Here is a 19,003-nt window from a genome sequence, read left to right as displayed (position 1 = left end):
CCTATCTAATAAAGAGGGAATATGGTAATTGACCCTCACACCATTACAAAGATGGTGGCACCCACAGCCAATAAGGAGGGAATATGCTAATTGACTGCCCTGCCCTCAAAGATGGTGATGCCCACGGCCACAAGATGGCCAGCAGGGGAGGACAGTTAGGGGCGACCGGGCCAGCAAGGGAGGGCAGTTGGGGGCAATCTGTCCAGCAGCGGAGGGCAGTTGGGGGTGATCAGGCTGGCAGGGGAGCAGCATTGATAAGGCTGACAGAGGAGTGGTTAGGGGGTGATCAGGATGACAGGAAGAAGAGGTTAGGGGCAATCAGGCAAGAGGCAGCTGAGCGGTTGGGAGCCAGCAGTCCCAGATTGTGAGAGAGATGTCTAACTGCCGGCCTAAACCAGCAGTCAGACATCCCCCAAAGGGTCCCAGATTGGAGAGGGTTCAGGCTGGGATGAGGGACACCTTCCCCCAGTACACAAATTTCATGCACCAGGCCTCTAGTCTACACTAATAAAAGAGAAAAATGGTAATTGGTGTACGACGATACCCTTTTCATTGGCTAATCAGGGTTATATGCAAATTAACTGCCAACTAAGATTGGCAGTTAGCTGCCAACTAAGATTGGCAGTTAACTGCCAACAAGATGGCAGTTAATTTGCATATGAAGGCACAATGCAGGGAGGCCAAAGGGAAAGCAGGAAGAAGCCCCCTGCCACTGACAGTGATCGGAAACCCAGGGGGGAGCTAAGAGCTGGGGGGCAGGGCAAAGGCGGCCCTGGGGCCGCCTTTGCCCTGCCCCCCAGCCATGATCGGAGAATCAGGCGCCTTTGCCGCCCTGGCCAGTGATAGCAGGAAGTAGGGGTGGAGTCAGCAATGGGAGCTGGGCAAGGTCGAAGCTGGCAGTCCCAGGAACTAGGAGTCCCTTGCCTGGGCCTAAAGCGAAGCCCACGATGGCGGGGCCGCTGCCGCTGCGGGTCCCCGCTGAACGGGCCGGACGCCTAGGCCAGAGGCATCCTGCAGGGGCAGGGGCGGAGCCCGCGCAATCGCGGCGCCACCCGCTACCACTGCGGGTCCCCGCTGCCCGGGCCGGACGCCTAGGCCAGAGGCGTCAGGCCTGGGCAAGGGGCCAATCCTGTGATTGGAGGGTGATGGGGGTCAACGCCTGAGGGCTCCCAGTATGTGAGAGGGGGCAGGCTGGGCTGAGGGACACTCCCCCCTGCCCCACACCCAGTGCACGAATTTCGTGCACCGGGCCCCTAGTCTATAATAATCTATAATAATAAAAGTATAATATTAGATTGGACATCATTCCAGAGGTCCTTCCTGATGATGCCAGGGCTGGAGGGAAGCCCAGGTCCCAGGTGCCTGCCATTGGCTGGAGGGAAGCCTGGGTCCTGGGTGCCAGAAGGAACCCAGTACTGGTAGCTGGGGAAGGCAGGCCTACTCTTGCACGAATTTCATGCATGAGGCCTCTAGCAGTTAATAATCCTGTATTATGTACTTGAAAGTTGCTAAGAGAATAGATCGTAAATGTTCTCACCACAGAAAACATATAGTAAATATGGGACCTGATACAGGTGTTAGCAAATGCTAAACTGGTGATTATTTTTTCCAATATGTAAACGTGTCAAATCAACATGTCAAATACTTTAAAGTTACACAATGTTACCTGTCAATTATATCTCAAGAAAGCTGGGGGGAAACTAGTTAGAGTTAGTGGGAATTGTATTCTTCACTAGAGATAGGAAGCTGGCACGAATGGAGGAAATTAAACCCCAGCCCCTTAGCTTCACACTAAGTGAAACCCATCACTATATATGGGAAAAGTCAACTCAAAGAGTGTGAGTGAGTTGGGCATGGCCACATCCTTGTTAATGACCTAACCAGGTCAGGCCCCCTATCAGCATAATCCTGTTGTAGCCCCCTTCCCTCCATCCACGCAGTGACTGGCTATTTTCCTCACCTACCTCATGACCCTCGGGTGGGAGAGACTTACAGAGATGGCTAGAGTAAGCCCTGAAGGAAAGTGTTCATCCTCTCCCTGTTCTCCCATTTTTAATAGTGAAAAGGCCTTCCTTTCCTTTGAGAACCAGGAGACCTTGCAGATGATTCCTGGCACCAGGACCACCTTGGTGGCACTGTCCCAGAGAAGGAGGCTCTCAAGAGTCCATTTTATAGGAAAAGACCTAAAAGGCAAAAGCGGTTAAGATTCCTGATCAAGGCTAGAAGTGAAAACAGGCCTCAGAAACCTAAAATGCTCTTCTCCGCTGAGGTTATAGCCCCTGAGGGGACAAGTGCTGGTGTCACAGGGACCTTCTGAGAACATCACTGCAGTCCAAATCTGGGTTTCCCCTTAGAAATTTCCCATCCCACTGACTCACTGGTGAATGTTACTGTCTCTTTAAGTTGTCACCCTTGGGCCCCCCTCCCTGGGCTTCCTGCCTCTGAGGTCTGAGAGGCAGGACACTTCCCCATGTGCTGGGAGGAAGAGCCTGCTGCACTCACAACTGGAGGACAGCAGTAGGTCAGGGCCTTCTGTGCCAGTCTCAGAGCCTGTCACTGATTCTGCAGGAAAGGTGAGCGCCAACAGGGGAAGGGAGTGGGCCAGGGAATAGGAGCTGTGAGGACCTGGAAGAATTCAGTGCCTCCAAGAAGCTCGCTGAGTGAGCACCTCCGTTCTAGTAGGTACCAGGAAGGGAAGTGGGATCTACTAGTAGAAAGAGTAACTCCACACTCCTGAGTGTGTAAGGATGCCTGAGTTTCACACACAGCAGCTTGAGGAGCAGTGGCAAGCATCTCCTGCAGCCTGGATGCCCACTCTCTTGCTCAGACTAAGCCCCCTCCCAACCAACTCCCCTAACAAGGAAGAAAGGGATCTGCTCACTCTCCTACAGGAGCCAAAACATGCTTTAGAACACAGCAAAGACTCCGCACCTGCATATCCGACAAGACAAAGAGATTTCTTTCTTTCTTTTTCTTTTATTTTTATCTTTATTGTTAGAAGTATTACATATGTCCTCTTTACTCCCCCAATGTCCTCTTCTAGCCCACCCCTGCACTCCACCTCAGGCCTTCACCACCCTGTTGTCTGTGTCCATAGGGTATGCGTATATGCATACAAGTTGTTTGGTTGATCTCTTCCCACCCATCCACCCTCCCCCACCTTCCCTCTGAGGTTTAACAGTCTGTTCCACCTTTCTATGTATCTGGAAATATTTTATTCATTAGATTCCACATATGAGTGAGACCAAGTGATACTTATCTTCCTCTGACTGGCTTATTTCCCTTAGCATAATACTTTCCAGGTCCATCCATGCTGTTTCAACAGGTAAGAGTTCTTTCTATTTTATAACTGCATAGTAATATATTGTGTACTAGTAAATGTACCACAGTTTTTTTATCCACTCATCTTCTGATGGGTAGTTGGGCTATTTCCAGATCTTAGCTATTGTAAATTAAACTGCTATGAACATAGGGGTGCATATACCCTTTCTGATTGGTGTTTCTGGTTTCTTAGGATATATTCCTAAAAGTGAGATCACTGGGTCAAATGGGAGTTCAATTTTTAATATTTTGAGGAAACGCCATACTGTTTGCCACGGTGGCTGCACAGTCTGCATTCTCACTAGAAGTGGACAAGGATTCCCTTTTCTCCACATCCTTGCCAGCACTTGTCATTTGTTGATTTGTTGATGATAACCATTCTGACATGTGTGAGGTGATAGCTCATTGTCGTATTGATTTGCTTCTCTTGGATGATTAGTGACTTTGAGCATTTTTTCATATATCTCTTGGCTATCTGTAGAGATGTGTCTGTTTAGGTTCTTTGCCCATTTTTTAATTGGATTGTCTTCCTTTTGTTAAGTTGTATGAGATTCTTATATATTTTGGAGATTAACCCCTTATCAAATGTATTATTGGAAAATCTGTTCCCCATGAACTGGGCTCTCTTGTCATTTTGTTGATGGCTTCTTTTGCTGTGCAGAAGCTTTTTATTTTGACATAGTCCATTTGTTTATTTTCTTCTTAGTTTCCATTGTCCTAAGAGATGTATTGGTAAACAAATTGCTATCATAGATATCTGAGATTGCTGCCTATGGTTCCTTCTGAGGTTTTTATAGTTTCACCTCTTACATTTAAGTCTTTTATCCATTTTGAGTTTATTCTTGAGTATGGTGTAAATTGGTGGTCTAGTTTCATTTTTTGCATGTATCAGTCCAATTTTCCCAATACCATTTACTGAAGAGACTATCTTTACTCCATTGTATGCTCTTGCCTCCTTTTTCAAATATTAATTGAGGATAGTGGCTTGGGCCAATTTCCGGGATCTCTGTTCTGTTCCATTGGTCTATATGTCTGTTCTTGTGCCAGATCCAGGCTGTCGTGAGCACAGTGGCTTTGTAGCATAACTTGATATCTGGTATTGTGACTCCAACTTTGTTGTTCTTTCTCAAGATGGCTGTGCTATTCAGGGGTATTTTTTTATTTTCATATAATGGTAAATTCTATGGGTGTTTGTTCAAGATCTGTAAAATATGTCATTTTATTTTAATAGGGATTGCATTGAATCTATAAATTGCTTTGGATAGTATAGACATTTTAATTATGTTGATTCTACCAATCCATGAGCATAGTATATTCTTCCACTTGTTTATAACTTCCTCTATCTCTTTTTTCAATGTCCTATAGTTTTCTGAGTATAGGTCTTTTACCACCTTGGTTAAATTTTTCCTAAGTATCTTAAATTTTTTCTTGCAATGGTAAAAGGGATTGCTTTTTTAGTTTCTCTTTCTGAGAGTTCCAAATTGTTGTATAAAAATGGCATCAATTTCTGCATTAATTTTGTATGCTTGCTATGTTGCTGAATTCATTTATTAAATCTAGTAGTGTGTTTATGGGGTCTTTAGGGTTTTCTATGTACAATATCATGTCATTTGCAAATAATGATAGTTTGACTTTCTCCATTCCAATTTGGATGTCTCTTACTTGTTCTTGTCTGATCACTATAGCTAAGACTTCTGGTACTATGTTGAAGAAGAGTAGTGAAAGTGAGCACCCCTGTCTTGTTCCTTTTTTATTTTTACTTTATTTTATTTTTTCCCATTGAGTATGATGTTGGCTGCAGGTTTGTGATATTGGTTTTTATTATGTTAAGGTATGATCCCTCTTACCATTTTGCTGAGAGTTTTTATTTTAAAAAGTGTTGAATTTTGTCAAATGCTCTTTTTGCATCAATTGATATGATCGTGTGCTTTTTGTCTTGTAATCTGTTTATGTGATGTATCACAGTTAATTTTTTTTGTTTCTTTTGTTATACCAATTTTTATTTTTCAATTACAGTTGACATACAATATTATATTAGTTTCAGGTGTATACCCCAGTGATTAGACATAATATAATTTTCTAAGTGATCATCCTGATAAATCTCATATCCATCTGACACCATACACAGTTATTAGAATACTAGAGGCCCAGTGCACGGATTCATGCACTGGTGGGGGGGCATGGTCTGTGGGGATCAACCCACTGTGGGAGCAGCCACTCATCCTGGTCAGCTGAGCAGCGCTCCCACTGGTATCACAGTTATTGATTTGTGAATACTGTACTAGCCTTACATCCCTGGAATAAATCTTTTTAATGTGTTGCTGGATCTGATTTGATAATATTTAGTTGAGGATTTTAGCATCTTTGTTCATCAGGGATATAATTCTATATCCTATAATTCTCTTTCTTTGTAATGTCTTTGTCTGGTTTTGGAATTAGGATAATACTGTCTCATAGAAAGAGCTTGGAAGTGCTCCTGTCTCTTGAATTTTTTGTAATAATTTGAGGAGGATAGGTATTATTTCTTCTTTGAATGTTTGGTAAAACTCCCTTGTGAAGTCCAGTCTGGACCAGGGCTTTTGTTTACTGGAAGGTATTTTTTTTTAATTATTACTGATTCAATTTCATCAGTAGTTATCACACTATTCAGGTTTTCTGATTCTTTCTGATTGATTTTTGGAATATTGTCCTTTTCTAAGAGTATGTCCCTTTCATCCAGGTTTCCCAGTCATTCATAGTAATTTTTTTATGATCCTTTGTATTTCTGTGGTGTCAGTTGTTTGTTTGCCTCTTTCATTTCTGATTTTGTTTGAGTCCTCTCTTTTTGTTTCCTGGTGAGTCTGGCTAGAACTTCATCAATCTTGTTTATTCTTACAAAAAACTAGCTCTTGGTTTTATTGATCTTTTGTATTATTTTGTTTTGTTTTGGTTTGGCTTTTTGGCCTCTATGTCATTTATTTCTGCTCTGATCTTTATTATTTTCTCCCTTCTACTTACTGTGGGTTTTTCTTGTTGTTCTCTTTCTAACTATTTAAGTTGTTGGGTTAGACAGCTTATTAGAAGTTTTCCTTATTTTTTAAGGAGGCCTGTAGTGCTATGAACTTTCCTCTCAGGACTGCTTTTGCTGAGTCCCATACATTTGGGGTTGTTGTATGTTCATTTTCATTTGTTTCCAGGATGTGTTTTATTTCTTCTTTTATTTCTACTTGATGATCTCTTTGGTAACCTATTCATTTTTTAACAGCATGCTATTTAGACTCCATGTTTGAATGTTTTTTAGTGTTTTTATTATAGCTGATTTCTAATTTTATAACATTGTGATCTGAGAAGATGCTTGACATGATTTTAATCTTGAATTTGTAGAAATTTAGCTTGTGTCCAAACATGTGGTCTATCATTGAAAATGTCCCATGTGCACTTAAGAAGAATGTATATTCTGTAGCTTTGGTGAAATGTTCTGAAAAGTCAATTAATTCTATCTGAACTAGTGTGTCATTTAGGTTTGCTGTTTCCTTGCTGATTTTTTTACTAGAAGATCAATAAAGTGTTTGAAGTATTAAAGTCCCCTACCATGATTGTATTGCTGTCTATCTCTCCTTTTAAGTCCTCCGGAAGTTTTATTATATATTTAGGTGCTCCTATATTGGGTTCATACATATTTATCAGAGTTATATCCTCTTGTTGTATATAGCCCTTTAGTATTATGAAGTGGCCTTCCCTAGCTCTTGTTATGGCCTTCACTTTGAAGTCTATTTTGTCTGATATGAGTATTGCTACCCCAAATTTATATTTTTTTCCATTGGCCTGGAAAATTTTTTTCCATTCCTTCATTTTCAGTCTGTGTGAGTCATTTGTTCTGAGGTAGGTCTCTTGTAATATATATATATCTCCTATCTAATAAAGAGGAAATATGCTAATTGACCCTCACGCCATCTCAAAGATGGCAGCGCCCACAACCAATAAGGAGGGAATATGCTAATTGACTGCTCTGCCCTCAAATATGGCAGCGCCCACAGCCAATAATGAGGGAATATGCTAATTGACTGTCCTGCCCTCAAAGATGGCTGTGCCCACAGCCACAAGATGGCGGCGCCTAGTCCCCTCAGCCCTGCTGGGGCGGCAGGCACATGGCAAGGCTGGGCCTGCCCCCAGGTGGGCCCGGCCTTGCCACACACCTGCCTCCAGAGTCCCCCAGTCCCCTTAGCCCCCCACCCACCCAGGGCAAGCCCAAGGCACAGGCAAGCCTCGGATGGCAGCTGCCCAGCTGCCCAGGGATGGCCCAAGGCACAGGCAAGCCTTGGATGGTGGCTGCCCAGCCAACACCTGAGGTGCAGGCAAGTCTCAGATGGCAGCTGACCAGCTGCCCAGGGCCGCCTGAGGCTCAGGTAACCAGGGCTGGCCAAGGCTTATGCTGCTGGCAATGGCAGCAGCAGAGATGTGATGGGGTGTTGCCTTCCCCTGATCACTGGATCACCTCCCATCCCTGAGGGCTCCTGGACTGTGAGAGAGAGCAGGGCGGACTGGGTGACACCCCCTCCAGTGCATGAATTTTCATGCACCCGGCCTCTAGTGTGTATATATATATATATATATAGATAGATAGATAGATAGATAGATATAGATAGATAGATAGATAGATAGATAGATAGATAGATAGATATATCACTAGAGGCCCAGTGCACAGGATTCGTGCACTGGGGAGGGGTCCCTAAGCCTAGCCTGCACCCTCTCACAGTCCATGACCCCTCAGGGAATGTCCACCTGCCAGCTTAGGCCCGATCCCCCCAGGGGGCAGCGGGCCTAAGCCAGCAGTCAGACATCCCTCTCGCAGTCCGGGGCTCTCGCAGTCCTGGACCCATCGATCCTTACCGCCCACCTGAAGCAGAGGCAGGAGAGGCTCCCATCACTGCCACTGTGCTCGCCAGCTATGAGCCTGACTTCTGGCTGAACAGCGCTCCCTCTGTAGGAGCACACTGACCACAGTGGGTGTCTGCCCCTGGTGGTCAGTGCATATCATAGCAACTGGTCGGTCCACCATTTGGTCTATTTGCATATTATGCTTTTATTATACAGGATATGTCTTGTTTTCTTCTCCATTAAGCTACCCTATGTCTTTTTATTGGAGCATTTAATCCATTTACATTTAATGTTATTATTGATAGGCACTTGTTTGTTGCCATTTTTATTCTTTATGCCTATGTTCTTTTTCCCCTTTCTATTTCTTCTTTTTACAACAGTCCTTTTAGCATTTCTTGCATTGCTGGTTTGATGATAATAAACTCCACTGGCATTTTTTGTCTGTGAAACTCCTAATTTCAACTTAAATTTTGAATGATAACCTTGCTGGATAGAGTAGTCTTGGATTCAGTCCCTTGCTTTTTATTATTTTGTATACTTCATGACACTCCCTTCTGGCCTGAAGTGTTTCTATTGAGAAATAAGCTGATAGTCAAATGGGAGTTCCCTTGTAGGTAACTTTCTGTCTCTCTCTTGCAATCTTTAAGATTCTTTCTTTTCTTTAATGTTGCCATTTTAATTATGATTAGCCTTGGTTGAGTCTTTTTGGGTTCATCTTTATTGGGACTCTCTGTGCTTCCTGGATTGTGTGACATTTTCTTCCCCAAGTCAGGGAAGTATTCTATCATTATTTCTTCAAACAGGTTTTCTATTGCTTGCTCAGCCTTTTCTCCTCCTGGCACCCCTATTATGTGGATTTTGTTTGTTTGTTTCATGTTGTCCAAAATCTCCCTTAAACTCTCCTCCTGCTTATTAATATTTTTTTTTCTGCTCTGAATAGGTGTTTTTTTCTACCTTTTCTGCCAATTCACTGATTTAGTCCTCAGCTTTTTCTAGTCTATTGTTGAATCCTCCATGGTGTTCTTTATTTCAGTTATGTTGTTACTCATTTCCAATTGATTCTCATTTATTCTTTTAACCTCTCTTTTCGTGTTGGTGTAGATCTCATTAAATCCCTTAATATTCTCATTAATTTCTTTATTATTCATATTGCTTGTAGTTCTCACTGAATTGTTTGAGCACCCTTATAACCATTACTCTGGAGTATTTATCTGACTTGCCTCCATTTCATTTAGTTCCTTTTCTGGCAATTCCTCCTTTTCTTTCATTTGGGAGTTGTTTCTTTGTCTCCCCATGTTGTGTTTGTCTGTATGTATTAGATCAAACTTCTATGCTTCCTGAATTTTGGGGGTGGTCTTATGTAGCAGGTGTTTTGTAAGACCCAGTGGTGCAGTCTCCTAAATCTCCTGAGCAGGGTGCTCTATGATAGCCCCTAACTTGAGTTATTTGGGTTCTCCTGTTGTAGTTCAGTCTGTCTTAAATATTATTGTCCCATTCATGGATGGAGTCTCCTCTCAGGCTGGCTGACTATGTGGCTCACCCACAACCATGTCATGCAAGCTGTTGTGAGGAGCTGACCAAAAAGAAGGAAATCCCCAAAAACAGGATGTTTAGGAAACCCTGGACTAAATGAATAGACTTGGTCCCTTGGAGTTTTAACATATAAGATCTTATGTGTTTTCCATTCTTCTATGATAGTATGTGTTTGTGCCCCCATATTTTGCTCTCTGGACCTTTCTCTGGAACTTTCTAAATCCCACTCCAAACTCTTTGGGAAGTTCTAAAGGGCATACCCACAGGTACTGTTGTTAAAGACAACTCTCTAAGACACCAGGGTGATGTTACCAACAGCACCCTGAGTCAGTGAAAGAGGGCTGTTCCCAGTCTTGATCCTTGTCTTCTCATATGAATGAATTTATGTGAGAGATCTTGACTGCATTGTGTAAAGCCAATTTATTAAAGCATGCACCATTATTGAAAAAGCAAACAAGCAAACCTATAAATCTGGCTTATGAAGCTCAGAAGGGCTCTCAAATAATCTGAAGAGCAAGTTGGGTGGGGATGTGAGGTGTTATATACCCACCTGCTGACTTAATTCCTCTGCTATCTATTTTGGTACAGATTAATTCTCAAGGTTCCTGTTTTTACTTTGTTGTGGCCTTCCCAGAATTCATGAGAAGCACCTGGCAACTTTATCTTGCCAAGCCTTGAGACTGCTGGCTTCTCTGCTTAGGTAGTAAATCTGCCCTTTTGTCCATTTTCCCTTTCCCCTTCCCTTTCTGCATTCTCTCATTAGAGAGGTTTTTTAACCATTTGCTCTTGTGTTCTTAGCTGGGAAAGATAATGGTTTGTGAGTTACAAACTGGATGTAAATTGCCCACACTGTTTGGCCTTGTTTTAACTTAACTGTCTCAGTTTCTCTATTTCTCCTTCCCTGGAATCCTATAATATTGTGAGTTCCCTGTATCTTCTCATCTCCTATAGCCAGAATTCCTTACATTAGCTAATTGTCTTGTCTTTTTACTGCCTCTGTAGCTCTATCTCTATTTCTTCTCTGGTTTCAGACATGGGATTGTGTTGATTTCCATGGGAGTGAACATTACTTAAGTCTTTGGGCGTGAGGGGAGTTCCTGCAGATACTTGAACACCTTTGAATTGAGGACCCGGACAGTCCATCATCTAAGTCTTTTGGCAAGAGACAAGGTATTCAGCCTGCCTTTTCCTTTGCTTCTCCTTGTGCAGTGCCAACTGGAGAGAACACAATAACCTATGGTAACCAGGTGGACAACATGAAGAGGTAGAATTTTAAATGGAAGGAGAAGTACAGAAAGGACTCAGACAAAGTGTCGGGGAGGCTGAACAGTCACAGGCCTGAGGGCACAAGGCAGCTGGGAAAGGCCAGATTCTGTTCTGGGGAGCATGTAATTGAGGGGTTTCATTGTCCTGAGGCTGGAGAAGCAGACTGAGGACAGACTGCACTGTGCACAGGGACTCAGTGAGCACAGAGTGTTTGATTGTATTAAATACTGACTGATTGGCTAGAACCACTTTACTTGTAGAAGTCTCAGCTTGGGGGCAGGATATCAGGAATTGATGTGGGGGTGTGTCCCAATCTTTCCAGGACACCGAACATATTTAAACACATTGAGACAAGACAATGATTTGACGCCTGAGAGCAGAGTCAGAGGCTGCAGATCACCTGGAACATAGGTTTCTTCTCCTATTTCCAAAACAAAAATTCCAATTCTCTTCTTGTCTGTCTCCCAGGCCAACTACCTAAGTGTTTCCCTTTTTCTTGCCAAATTTTCCACTTCTCATGGTTTTCCAAAGTCTCCCTCGGCTGCTGAATCTCCTGAAAAGACGTAGTATCTACAGCTTTGGTCACTAACATAGAATTACCTGGGAAAATTTAATATCTAAAATTTTCTCACTGACATAGACTGTTACAATCTCCCCTCTACTCTTCGCATTTGATGTCCCTGTAAAGGCAAAACCAAGGTCACCAAACCCTCTCACAGTCCAAACCCAGCCCAGGCCCTTCCAAAGTCCTTCCCTCTATTCCAGTGACTGCGAACCTTTTGAGCTCAGTGTGTCAGCATTTTGAAAAACCCTAACTTAACTCTGGTGCCGTGTCACATATAGAAACTTTTTGATATTTGCAACCATAGTAAAACAAAGATTTATATTTTTGATATTTATTTTTATATATTTAAATGCCATTTAACAAAGAAAAATCAACCTAAAAAATGAGTTCACATGTCACCTCTGACACGCATGTCATAGGTTCGCCATCACTGCTCTGTTCTGACATTCAGGGGAAACAGGAACCACAACTTTGTCACTGTGGTGTCACTAACTCTTTGGATTTGGCCTGATATAATGTAGGTTGTTATACCTATTTGAGGAATGAATGAATGAATGAATGAACGAATGAACAAATTGTGTTTGGGACTCTTTCAGGTAAGCATGGGAGGACGGAAGATGGCAAGAGATGAAGAAAGTGCCTATGGTAAGAATAAATGCACTGCATACTTGCCTCCAGGTGTGAGTTCTGGGTAATGAGGGGAATGGGTGAACTCAGAACTGAACAGACAACCCCAAAAGGCTCTCTGAGGTGTCTGGAGTGAAAAAGCAAGAGCCCTGAGATAGGCATTTTAGCTTGGTCTTTGCCCCTGCCCATTTCAGAGATATGAACTTGACTACGTCTTCATTTCCCAACTATAAAATGAGGATAATAAAACCTACTCTGATCTCCACAGAAGAGGCTGTAGAGGGTACCAGATCATGCAATAAATGGAATGTGACTCACCAGGTAGAATGTTAGAGAACCAGGATGGAGGGTTAAACAGGTGTCTCATTAGCAAGCAGCAGGATTAGCAGGCAGAAGGAAGAAGGAAGGAGGTGATCTCATCCAATCCTTTCAACACCCCAGAAGAAATTTGTTACTGTTATTCCCGTTTTTGAGCAAAGGTTTATTACTTAGATTAAGTACCTTCCAAGGTGGCACAGTTGGCCAATGGCGGGTCTATGAGTCAAACCCAGACTGTTTGGGACTCCAGATAGCCCTTCACCCCCAGGCTACTGCCCCTTCCTGATCATCTTCCTGGGCTGGAATCTGGGAGAAGTACAGCAGAGGCCACTGAAGCCTCAAATAAAGACAGCTCTGCAGAGTGTGGACCACCAGGGATGATGGAGGTGAAGTCATGCCAGGAACGATGAAGGGGATTCCCCTAGAGAAAGTCCCTCCAGGTGCTGGGCATCTACAGGTGCACATGGTGAAGCCAGGGTGACAGGGATACTTGGTGAAGATCCTCCTGAGTTCATAAGGCTTTGGTTGGAAAAGCAGAGTTGAGGCACTGTTGCTCTTGTTCCAAGGACTTCCAGGTCCAGACAACCAGGATACATTGCTTTAAGGTTTGGAAGCTCACAGATGACTTGTCCTCCAGGTTCCGAAGACACCACGCAGGCCCTGCAGGAGCCCAGGCTGAGGCTCATCCTGGTGGGGAAGACAGGGGCTGGGAAGAGCGCCACTGGGAACAGCATCCTGGGCCAAAGGCGGTTCCTCTCCAGACTCGCAGCCACTTCGGTGACCAGAACCTGTGAGGTGGGGAGCCGCAGGTGGGACAGGTGGCACGTGGAAGTCATGGACACCCCAGACCTTTTTAGCTCCCTAGTCCCCAAGACAGACCCGGGGTGCCAGGAGCGAGCCCGCTGCTACCTGCTGTCGGCTCCTGGGCCCCACGCGCTGCTCCTGGTGACTCAGCTGGGCCGCTTCACTGCGCAGGACGAGCAGGCCGTGAGCGCGCTCAAGGACCTTTTTGGAGACAACGTGGTGAAGCGCACCATCGTGCTGTTCACGCGCAAGGAGGACCTGGCCGGCGGGTCCCTGCAGGAGTACGTGCGCGACACGGACAACCGTGCCCTGCGGGCTCTGGTGACCCAGTGCGGGGGCCGCGTGTGCGCCTTCGACAACCGGGCAATGGGTGGGGAACTGGAGGACCAGGCACAGGAGCTGCTAGTGCTGGTAGAGCGCCTGGTGCGGGACCACGCGGGTGTTCCCTACTCCAACGATGTGTATCGCCTGTTGCAGGAGCTGGCCTTCTGCAGCCCCGAGGAGAAGCTGAGAAGGGTGGCAGAGAGGCTGGCAAGCCCCGTGCAGAGGCGACAAGGGCGCGGGCTGCTGGGCCGGCTGTGTGGGTGGGTGAAGGCTTCAAAGTTGCGTACAGCCATGCTGCTGGGCGTCCTGTTCCTGCTTTGTGTAGTGCTCTCCAGACGCTGGTCTCAGGCCGTGGACGAGGTCCGTCCTGAGTGACAGAGTGGATATAAGTAGGACTTGGAACCATCACCTGACAATCACACTCTTCCCTGGTGTCTGTGTGTCCAGGGCCCGCAGGCTTTCCTTGTGTCCCTACTGGCAGTAACCTACCAACCCAAAGACAAAAATCCTGCCCGCTCCCATCTCCCCTCAAACCTGCCCCTAGGACCTGGCCCTCCCTGAGCTCTTCTTACTGGAGCCCAGTAAGTATTGCTCTTGCCTGTTTTCCACTGACCTCAGGCTGCTGTCCCAGATCCTGGAATCATCCCTGGTCTCCTCAGAGGACCAAGGGCCAGAACCAACACAAAGCCTCAGTCCAGACCCATTTATTTCAATTGAATCTGAATTGCATGAATAAAACCTTGGACATTCACTTGTGTTAACGAAAATCAATATTTATAGATGTTTGTTCATCTGCTTATATGGCCATTGAACAAAGACACTGCTCTGTCATTCTTAACCCCTTCTGCAAAAACCACGCACCCAAGTGCACACACACATTGGGGTGAGTACCCACAAGAAGACAAGACACTGAACTGCCCATCTGTCCCAAGAAGGGATGCCTCCCCCTCCATCTCCATTCAGACCCCTTCACAGTGTGAATGCAGAGTCTTCTACAAGTCCAAGAAAACTTCAACCAGAGACTTGAGTCTCTAGGAGCCACTGAAGCCCTGTGGAAAATGTATTCCCAAAGAGGAGTTTTCTCACTGGCTGACACACTCATAGGGTGAGAGTATGCTTTTCAACTCAGGGGTAAATTTTTAAAAAATAGAAGATTTGGAAATTTTTATTTCAATCTCAAAAGAAAGGGCAAACAGGTCTTTGTGGACTAAGTATTGGTGATACAAGGTGAGGAAAAGAGTTTCGTGCAGACCTGGGGGAGTTCACTCTCTGACCCAGATAAAATGAGCCAGGTTAGCATGGCTCACCTGTTCACCCACACTTGCTCTGTCTCAGCATCTCCACCTTCATATACAAACTCAATACTGCTGGGTAATTCCAGATCTCTTTCCTACAGTATCCTCCACCCAGTGCCTCCTCAGACAGTGATTCCCAGGTCTTTGATGCCTTCCCATCACTAACGAGACATGTAACAGGGAAAAATAACTGCAATAGCTGAGTACATATTGGAACAAGAGGCCCACAAGCCCTGGCCAGAAACCTCTGGGAACACGAAGAGGAATGCCAGTGCCAATTGCTGAGACTTGGCATTCCCTTGGTTGCCAAGGACACTGTGGTCCAAGGGTTCTGCACAGATCCCAGCAGAGGCACTGATAAGGAACCTTGATTTTGGTCTTGTCCACTTGTCAATATCTTTTTGCAAGAAAACTCTTGCTGATGAAGGAGATGGTCACTGATGAAAATAAATGAGAAAAAAAGAATAGCAAAGTGTCTAGTGTGAGCAATGAAACTGCATCTTGATTATTGTGTTTTGGTGTGGTAGGAATGGAGCTCAAAGAATCCCCACGGGACAGTGATTGAGGTGATTGGGAATGTAGGAAGGAGCACCCAGGGATTCCAGAGGACAGGCACACCTTACTATGGCTGCCATCCATGCCATTAGGGAAGAGAGTGTGTTTGCTGCCTACACATCAGTTAAAAGACAGAGATTGGGAGAGTAGATTAAAACACAAGAACCAACCATATGCTGCTTATAGAAAAGTCCTTTCAAATATTATGATAGAAACATGTTGAAAATTAAAGGATAGAAAAGGTAAGTGGTGCAAATATTACTCATGCAAAAGGAAGAAGAAATGGCTATATTGATAGCAAATAAATCAGGCTTCAGAATAAAGAAAATTACCAGAGACAGAGAGGAACATTATATATCAATACATAGGTCACTCCACCAAGCTGACAGATGTGTTTTCCCAAGCAACAAATATGGGAAATATGTGAAAGAGAAACTGACAACTGAAAGGATAAATAGAAAAATCCACTATTATAGTTACAGACTTCACCACCCTCTTAACAATTGACAGAACAGCTACATTAAAAAATGAGTAAAGATCTATAAGAATTCCATTAATACCTCAATCAAGGGATCTATTGATATTTATAGAAGTTAATATTTGCAGAAGACATATTTTTTCAGGTGCACATATACCAAGACAAGCCATATCCTGAGCCATAAAACAAATCTCAGACAAATTGAAGAGAATTGAAATCATATGGGCTATGTTCTCAGGCTACAATGGAATTGAGCTGGAACTCCAATGGAAAGGTAACAGAAATATCTTCTTCACTACCCTATCAGCAGTATCAAGACTCCCTAAACCGTCATCAGAATCTGAGAAAAGACCCCGTTGATTGTCCTCCAAAGTCAAAAATCTATGTCTGAATAGGAACTTTTCTGGGTATGGAAGACACTCAGGACACTATCACTGAAGGATCGCAGAGCAAGGGGTACATGCCCATTCCCCCCCTTTTTTGCTACCCATTGCTGAAGCAAATCTCCTTTGTTATGGGAAGAGCAGATAATGTTCCCCACCTGTCTGTCCCCTGGTCCCAACATTCACTCACTCCTTTTCCACTCAGAGGATGGATGACCTTGCTCAAGAAGGGACAATTTCAGTCTCTACTCACCCCTGGCCAGCCCTCGCTCACCAGTGAGCATGCTCAGCCTGGTGTAATTTAGTCTCTTCATACAAGTTCTAAGAGCAGCAGCCTGGTCAGGGGGGAGATATCATCCTGGATGAGTTGAGAATCAGCCTCACAGAACACTGGCAACACGAAGGGTCATATCTCTACAAGGCTGTGAACAGCCTCCTACTCCGTCCACTCACATTGGTTCTGGGAGATCTTTAAACAGGAGAGACTGTCTATTTCTGACAAAGGAGGAAACCGGGGCCTAGAAAGTGTAGATGGCACATAGCAAGCCACACTCTGCCATGAATTCTTGCTAGGAGTTTAAATGTAGCACAATATTTTTCAAGCATAGCTTCAGGAGGAATGAGCTTCACAGGAACCCAAGCCAATACCACAATTGTAGCCAACTGCCAAGAAGAAATCAATGCTAATTGACCAAATAGTGTATAAAAGCACTGGCTATGCCTCCCTTTGGAGAGACAGAGTTTTGGATGTGAATCGCCCCTCTCCTTTACTTGCTAACGGAAATAAACTACCTTGTGACAACCATTTTTTGTTCTTAAATAGAACGTCCCAAGCGGGAAACTCTTAAGTTCAGTAACATCATGAAACTTTAGCCACAAAAGTGTCTAGGGCCAGGACAGATTCAGAGATATAGGGTGGAAGGCTTGCTGCTGAGTTAACAATAGTTAGTACAGATGACAACACACAGTGGTTTCCTGCTGTGGAGGACAAACACTCTTCTACTTGCAACAAATGAAGAAAGTGCTATAGTGCAAGGACTAAAATGACCCCATTTATGATGAGTTTGGCCTTGTAGCCAAACTCTTTTCAAGGAAACAATTTGCTTGTTGCTTCTTCCTATGTGATCCTAAATTTAAGATAAAGAGAAGTATTGAGTGTTAAAAAACAAACTTACTTCCAAAACAGTAGCCTCTAATTTTACATACTTTTCTTGGTGCCCAGGTGAGAAGGAGCTCAATGTAACTATTACATGTGCCACCAGGCTATGTGTTAATAAACAGGTACAAGGTTCTGCATTATGGTGCCTATTCCCTGAAGAAATTTTCACACAGTATTTCTAATGGACTTGGTCACTTATATAGCAATTGTTAGTGAAGTGCCCAGCGAGGAACCCATATTGGAACAACCTTTAGACTCAAAAACTCTGAACAAAAAACAAGTCCCTGGTCTCAGACCACACCAGAAGTCACCCAGAGTGTGAAACCACAAGGGCAAAGTATAAGCCAATGTCAAAAACAGTCACCTAGAAAACAAATGACAATGAGACCAAAAGCTGCAAAACAGGAAGCACAGCACAAAACAACTTTTCTCAGGCAACATCATGAGACTGTGAAATAAAGAAAATCAAGAATGAAAAAGAAAGAGAAAACAATCAGACAACTGAAATAACAGGCAGCAGAAGGTAAACAGCTAGGAAAACCAGTTGGAGAACATTCAAAAGGAAACAGCCCTTTTCCTGAAGCTAGGAAATTTGAATTGAGTCTTTTAAGTAGTCAAAGAAAACAAATGGGTACCAGAAATAACCACAAATATGTCTTCTTTAAATCTGATGGGAATAACATGAATGTTTTTTGGTCCACACTTGATATTTATCCATAATGTATCCAAAATTCCAAATATGTGAGAAATTTAAAAAGTTGTTAAATTGACTTTTCCTGCCTTTTAATATAAAGTGGGGAGGATGGAGAGTGAGGTTTTGATTCGTTGTTTTTTAAACCAAAGCAGGACAGTCTAAAAAAGATGTATAATTTTTATTCACTAAGACAGAATCTCATATACACAAACTAGAGGCCCAGTGCACGAAATTCATGCACGGTGGTGGGGGATGGGTGTCCCTCAGCCTGGCCTGCACCCTCTCCAATCTGGGAACCCTTGGGGGATATCCGATTGCCAGTTTAGGCCCAATCCCGATGCCACAGGATTGGGCCTAAACTGGCAGTCAGACATCCCTCTTAAAATCCAGGACTACTAGCTCACCTACCTGCTTGCCTGATCACCCCTAACCGCTCTCCCCTGCTGGCCTGATCTCCCTAACCCTCTCCCTGCCTGCCTGATCACTGCTAACCACCTCTGCCTGCCTGCCTGCCTGCCTGCCTGCCTGCCTAATGCCCCGAACCACTCTCCCCTGCTGACCTGATCACCCTTAACTGCTCTCCCTTGCCAACCTGATTACCCCTAACTGCTCTCCCCTGCCGACCTGATCACCCCTAACCACTCTCCCCTGCCAGCCTGATTGTTCCTAACTGCTCTCCCCTGCTGGCCTGATCTCCCCTAACCGCTTTGCCTGCCTGCCTGATGGCCCCTAACTGCCTCTGCCTTGGTCCCCACCACTGTGGCTTTTTCCAGAAGGACGTCCAGAAGACATCCAGTCTATCTGGTCTAATTAGAATATTACCC

At 44.4% G+C, this 19,003-nt stretch overlaps 1 protein-coding gene across 5 annotated transcripts; it reads left to right on the top strand.

The window, feature by feature from the left end:
- The first annotated feature begins 2,454 nt into the window (after positions 1-2,454).
- Positions 2,455-17,497, top strand: GIMAP1 (GTPase, IMAP family member 1). Of its 5 annotated transcripts, XM_059711519.1 has the most exons (4): positions 2,474-2,573; positions 3,288-3,325; positions 12,139-12,187; positions 13,125-17,497. In XM_059711519.1, the coding sequence occupies exons 2-4, from the start codon at positions 3,311-3,313 to the stop codon at positions 13,988-13,990; spliced, it is 930 nt and encodes a 309-aa protein (XP_059567502.1). In that variant the 5' UTR covers positions 2,474-2,573; positions 3,288-3,310; the 3' UTR covers positions 13,991-17,497. The 5 variants fall into 5 exon arrangements, with proteins under 5 accessions (XP_059567503.1, XP_059567504.1, XP_059567505.1 ...); XM_059711520.1 differs by lacking the exon at positions 3,288-3,325 and having other exon boundaries at positions 2,455-2,573; XM_059711521.1 differs by lacking the exon at positions 3,288-3,325 and having other exon boundaries at positions 2,457-2,660.
- Positions 17,498-19,003: the final 1,506 nt, after the last annotated feature.

This window comes from Myotis daubentonii, chromosome 10, assembly GCF_963259705.1.
Source record: "Myotis daubentonii chromosome 10, mMyoDau2.1, whole genome shotgun sequence".
NCBI classification, from domain to species: domain Eukaryota; kingdom Metazoa; phylum Chordata; class Mammalia; order Chiroptera; family Vespertilionidae; genus Myotis; species Myotis daubentonii.
Note: the sequence above shows the minus strand (reverse complement) of the source record. Positions and strands in the feature narration are given on the sequence as shown.

Bases quoted from the DNA above. Each gene is read 5' to 3' on its own strand.
- GIMAP1 (XM_059711519.1), top strand. The intron at 12,188-13,124 runs GTAAGAATAAAT...CTTGTCCTCCAG, and splicing joins AGATGAAGAAAGTGCCTATG to GTTCCGAAGACACCACGCAG.